The sequence below is a fragment of the Enhydra lutris genome, unplaced genomic scaffold, assembly GCF_002288905.1.
Source record: "Enhydra lutris kenyoni isolate GAN:26980312 unplaced genomic scaffold, ASM228890v2 scaffoldscaffold32, whole genome shotgun sequence".
In the NCBI taxonomy this organism is placed as follows: domain Eukaryota; kingdom Metazoa; phylum Chordata; class Mammalia; order Carnivora; family Mustelidae; genus Enhydra; species Enhydra lutris.
The window spans coordinates 1,122,097-1,127,385 of NW_019154116.1; the positions used below are offsets into that span (position 1 = coordinate 1,122,097).

A 5,289-nucleotide genomic window follows, 5' to 3' on the forward strand; every position below is an offset into this window, starting at 1 on the left:
CAGGTCGCAGTTCCAGGGAATTGAGGAAGTTTAAAAGTTATTCTAATCTAGCAAGAGGGACTCTCCTATTTTCTCAAAATTTTGGAGGCTGCTGTACTGGGGGAGAGTTTACAAGTCCTGACCCTCTCATCGCCAACTCTTCTTTCCAAGAACTGGCTGTACACGGCGACTGGCGCCCAGCCAGCAACTTCACCGAGGACCCTGGCCCAAAGACCCCTCTCCCACTTGTTCCCTTCGGGATTAGAGCCTTTCCTCTGGCGAGAGCTCTAATCCCCGGGTTTGAAACGTGTTCATTTTGCAATGCAAACACCACCACTCGGTTTATTGGTTTTCTTATAATAGCCTCTGAAGCAGGCAATTATTGGTGTGAACATACATTTAAAAAAAACATAATTTTATCGCGTTAAGAGTGTGCAATAGTGTGAACGAGGTGGAGTGCTGTTGGCCAGTGTGCAGAGGACGCGATCAGGTTCATGGGCTGATGAGTCTTCAGGAGGAGCTCAGGCAAGCCTCAAACCCGAAGGAAAACAGGCAAACCGACAGCGCCTCGGAAGGGAAATGTCTTCTCCATGTAAACTTTCGCTCGTAAACTTTATGCCTCAGGGTGGCTCCCTTCTGCTCCGAGCACGGCCCTGCCCGAGGGCTCCCGGAGTCTGGGAATGGCCTGAACTACCGAATGTCCGAGTGGGGTCGGTGGCCCTGGTCTGTGGCCTGGCCCGGCCGAGCTCGGCTCCTCCCTCCACGGTGGGTTCGCTGCCTGAACCTTGCCATGCTCTCGTCCTGCTTTGGAAACTTGGTAGAAAAAAGAGTCTGTGACCCACCGGCCTGCAGCCGAGCCTGGGCTCCTCCTCCGCTCAGGGGCGGGCCGGTCAGGCGCAGAAAGGCTTGCCTCCCGCCTTCGGAAGGGCCAGCGGCTCGTTGGCTGCCCCCGAGGTGGGGGCGTCATGGGGTGCGGCGGGTGGGAAAGCGCGCGCCAGGGGCGTCGTCAGCACGTTGGCGCCTGCCCCCAACGAGCGTCCCAGCGGTCCTGGGTCCAGGAGGGCGCCCTTGGCGGTGGCCCAGGCCTGGTTCAAAGTGCTGTGCCTGAGGATGGGGTCGTGAAAGACCCCATCCACCCAGTTTCTGAGACTGGTTACCGGGGAGTCCTGGTGCCTGTCCAGGGCACCAGTGGGGGCCACGGCCGCAGGTGAGGACGAGGCAGGAGCCAAGGAGGTGGCCGCAGGGGCCGCCAGGCCTTGACGCTTGAGCATGCATGACGGAAACTCAGTCTGGCTCAGGGCCGTGGCAGCAGCGGTCGCTGTGTGAGCCAGGGACCAGATGCGCGGCTTGGCCTCGAGGCCCGCCGTTGCCCCAGCGGGCGCGAAGCCCAGCTTGGCCTCGCAAGCCTGCGAGACGCCCCCCACACTGGACTGGTGCTCTGGCCCTGCCGCTGTGGTCCGGAGGCAGCTCCTGGCCCTCTCTAGGTCCTGGTCCAGGGGGGCCCCGCCACCGGCAGCCAGGGGCATCTGGAGGGTGCCGGAGGCCTCCTTTCCCGGGGCGCTCGGACCATCCGGTGCAGCAGGGATGCGCTCCAGACCGCCATCCAGGGGCTGGAAGGGCGGTTTCAGCTCGCACTCGGGGGGCTCCGCCTCCAGCGGGTCGAAGTCCTCCAGGTCAGTGAGCTCCAGATCCTTTTCCTCTTTGCCCACGGGCTCTGCGCAAAACAGAAGGAGAGACGGAGAGGAGAGACCGGTGCAGGGACAGAGGCGGGAGCTAATCAGAACCGTGCACTTCCTTCCTAGCTCTGCACCCGTGCTTCTAGGGCCCGACCCTGAGCTCAGAAAAGCACCCAGAGCCGTTCTTTGCACCTCCCACCTGCTCCGGATGCTCCCCATCCCCCAAGGGGCAACAACGTGGGCGATTTCCTCCTCAAATCAATAGGGGTGGGGTTAGGGTGGGCGTGTCCACGTTTTAAACGTTGTTTTGGGTTTCTTTAAGCCTGCCCCCGTTGGCACCGGGCCCCCTGGGCTCAGGGCCTCTGGGGTCAGCTCATTCATTTGCTGCGCAGGTCCTTGAAGTTTGCTTTCACTACCCCAGGTTCCATGTCTTTAGAGTCCTGGAACCCCTACAGAAGGCACTGGGAGTCCACGAGCTCCGACCTCCGTGCCCCAGCACCAGCACCGCCCACCTCCCTCGCACCTTCGTTCTTGGTGCTCCTGAGGGGCTCCGCCCGGGCTTCCTCCTCCGCCCCTTCTTCCTCCTCGCCCTCCGCGTAGGTGCGCTTCTCATCTGCGCATTTGTTCCGCGGAGGCCACGTCATCTTGTTCTCCTTCTTGAGGCGGCGGCGCGCGTTGGCGAACCAGGTGGACACCTGCGTGAGCGTCATCTTGGTGATGATGGCCAGCATGATCTTCTCGCCCTTGGTGGGGTATGGGTTCTTGCGGTGCTCGTTGAGCCAGGCCTTGAGCGTGCTCGTGGTCTCCCGCGTGGCGTTCTTCCGCCGCGCGCCGCTGTCCATGGTCCCGTACCTGCAGACAGGCTGGGCAATGGGGTGCCGGCAGCCGGAACCAGGCCCCTGCAGGCTTTCGGTTCCGTCGTGGGGGTGCGCTTACGGTGGTAAGACCGGGTGGGACCCAGGCCCCCACCCCTTGCCACTGCCCACAGGCACTGCCCTTCCTGCCTGCATCTGTCACAGTACAGGGAACCCGGGCTCCTGCTCAGCCAGAGCGGTCAGGGTGGAGTGCTCAAGGCCCGGCTAGGTCTCGCTCACTCCACCTAGGCCTCTCTTCTTCGAGTTCCTTAGATCCGCAAACCAGGAAAGCCCCTCACAGAAGTGCAAGCCTGACTGTATGACACCCATGGGCGGGAACGGCCATCAGTTCCCGTGGGGAGAAAGCGCCCGCACGGCCTTCCACAGACCTCCTGCAGTTACGATTACGACTGTTGCCCTCCTCTCGCCCAGATGGGTTATGCTGTCTTAGAGTGGGTTCCACTGGACTCCCCCTTCCAGTTCCCACCACAGGGGAAGGTGGACTGGGTCCCACACACCGCAGAGGCTGCACCTTTTGGGGGTGGGCAGGCATCCGAAGCCCAAGCACCAACTCTTGGCGGCCAGGAAGACCGCGTCCAGCAAGGGCTTTGGGAGTGCGGACAGCGTGGGGAGCGGGAGAGGGGAGGCTGGGGACGCATTTGCCTCTGTGGGGCTTGGCTTGCCTAGGAGATGGGACTTGGACTAACCCAAGGTCAGCAGGAGCCCAACCCTGAGACTGTCCCTCCTCCCATCTCCCCAGCTTTCACAGGGGACGTGGGTTGGGGAGTCTGATGGCAGAATGGAGCGCAGGGGGCCGTGTGGTGCGGTGAGGAGGGGTTCCGGCCCTCACCTGTCATAGGGATACTGGCCCAACGCTGGCTCGTAGGGGTAGTAAGCAGCAGCCGCTGCAGGCGCGAGGCCCGCATGCGCAGATCCAGGCCCGTCCTTGGAGTCGAAGCCATTCTGTAGGATCCCAGGAGCCTGGGGTCACAGCTTCTGGGGGGTGACCCAGCTCGACCCCGCCCCCAACGCACCTCGGCTCCTGCACGCTTTGCACAGACCCCCGGGCAGCCTCACCAGCCATCCCGTCCCCAGACTGTCTCTCCTGCCCAGGGAGCAAGGAACCTCCAGAGGGGGAGGGAGAATGAGCAGAACTGGGGGAGTAGGAGAGAGGAGAATGAGATTGGCGGAAGAAAGGGGTAGAGGAGAGGGGTGGGGCGCTGGGAGACGGCAGAGGAGAGGAGGGTGAGCGGGACACCAGAGGATCAAAGGGAGGAGGGAGGAGAGAAGGGGGTGGAGCAAGACGGTGGGCAAGGAGGGGGCAAGGGAGGGAGAGGTGGGGAGAGGGCTAAGTGGTGGGGTGCTTAGAGAGGAAGAGGGAGACTGGGGAGCGAGGGAAGCGGGGCTCTGTGGGGGAACGCGCAGGAGATGGGGAGAAGGGGCGGGCACTGGACCGGTGATGTGGTCAGAGCTGCGAGGTCCCCAAACCCGGGGGCTGGAGGTGTGCCGGGGAGCCGGACTAGGAGCGGCAAAGCGGAAGGAGCCGCTAAGGTGTGCCTGTCCCGCCCCCTCCAATCTGGGGTCCAGGGCACCGGCGCGCCTGACTCCAGAGTTCAGGGAGGGGGCTTGGCAATTCCGGTGGGGAGGGGCGAGGCGTCGCGGGGGAGGCGGAAGGTTTCGGATAATTCCCTCCCCTTACCAGCGAGTAGAAGGCGGACGCCTCGGAGCCGTAGGTCACGTAGTTGCCGTAGCCCTGCGAGCCGCCATAGGGGCCCCCGTAGACGCCGAGCGCTGCGGCGGAGTTGAGCTCGTGGCGCGCGGTGGCCAGCAGCCGGCTCTCGTAGACCGGGCAGTAGACAGGCGCCTGGGCCGAGGCGGCGGGCCCGGAGTCGGCCAGCGTGCGGCCCCCCGACTCACAGCACGTGCTCAGGGAGTTGGTGGTCATCAGGAACTGGAGGAGAGAGGGGCCGCGAGGAAGGGCCGGTACCCCGGCTCAAGGCTGGGGCTCTAGGCCTCCACCTGCCCTGCGCGCGGCCCAGAAGGGCGTGCCCCGTGGCCTCGGGCGTACCGCTGTCCAAGGGGCCGCGCGTTCCTTCGTGCTGCGAGTCTGCTTGGCTGGGCCTCCTCTGGAGGCTTGGGGCCCAGCCCGGCCAGCCCCCTGACCTTTCGCACCCTCCCCGGGGTGTCTGTGTGTGTGTGGGGGGGGTGAGGGGATTCCAAGGCCGAGCACGCCCTCCTGTGCCACATCTCTCCTGGGTCCCCGGGTTCCTCTCGGGCAAAGAAGCCTCAGAGCCCGGGGTTGGGGCGTGCTGGGGGTCAAACAAAGCCGGAGAAATGGAGCCCCCCGCCCCCCCCCCCGCAGGACAGATGCTCTCAGTGCCCCTACTGTCCGCGGGGCTGGGTGCACGGAGCGAGCGGCACAGGCCCTGCTCTCTGGGAAGCGACACCGGGTCGCTGGACAGCCGCCCACCCGCCAGTGTGTAACGCCGCATTCCCCGCACCCTCGTGAGGTCCCTTACCTGGGGTGCGGAGGAATAGGGGTATCCAAACTGCGGGTAGGACATGGCGGGCGCCGCCCGGGGCCGGCGGGCGGGGCCGGCGGTGTCCTGCGCGCGGTGGCCGGCGTGGCGCGGCCACTGCTCCGGGGCCGCCGGCTCCTAGGCGCTGGGAGGGCGAAGCAGAAGAGCGGGTTAATTCATCCACGTGCCCCGCAAACTTTTCTAACCCGGTGGGAAAGGGAGCCGCAGCGGCCGCAGCGAGCCTTTTAGCTTCACATTCCC

At 64.6% G+C, this 5,289-nt stretch overlaps 1 protein-coding gene across 1 annotated transcript; it reads right to left on the reverse strand.

The window, feature by feature from the left end:
• Positions 1 to 869: 869 nt before the first annotated feature.
• LOC111153461 (iroquois homeobox 4) lies at positions 870 to 5,073 on the reverse strand. The gene is made up of 5 exons (XM_022512486.1): positions 5,029 to 5,073; positions 4,209 to 4,460; positions 3,360 to 3,472; positions 2,179 to 2,507; positions 870 to 1,693 (listed from the first exon to the last, which is right to left on the reverse strand). Exons 1-5 carry the CDS (start codon positions 5,071 to 5,073, stop codon positions 870 to 872), a joined length of 1,563 nt encoding a protein of 520 aa, XP_022368194.1.
• Between the last annotated feature and the right edge of the window lie 216 nt (positions 5,074 to 5,289).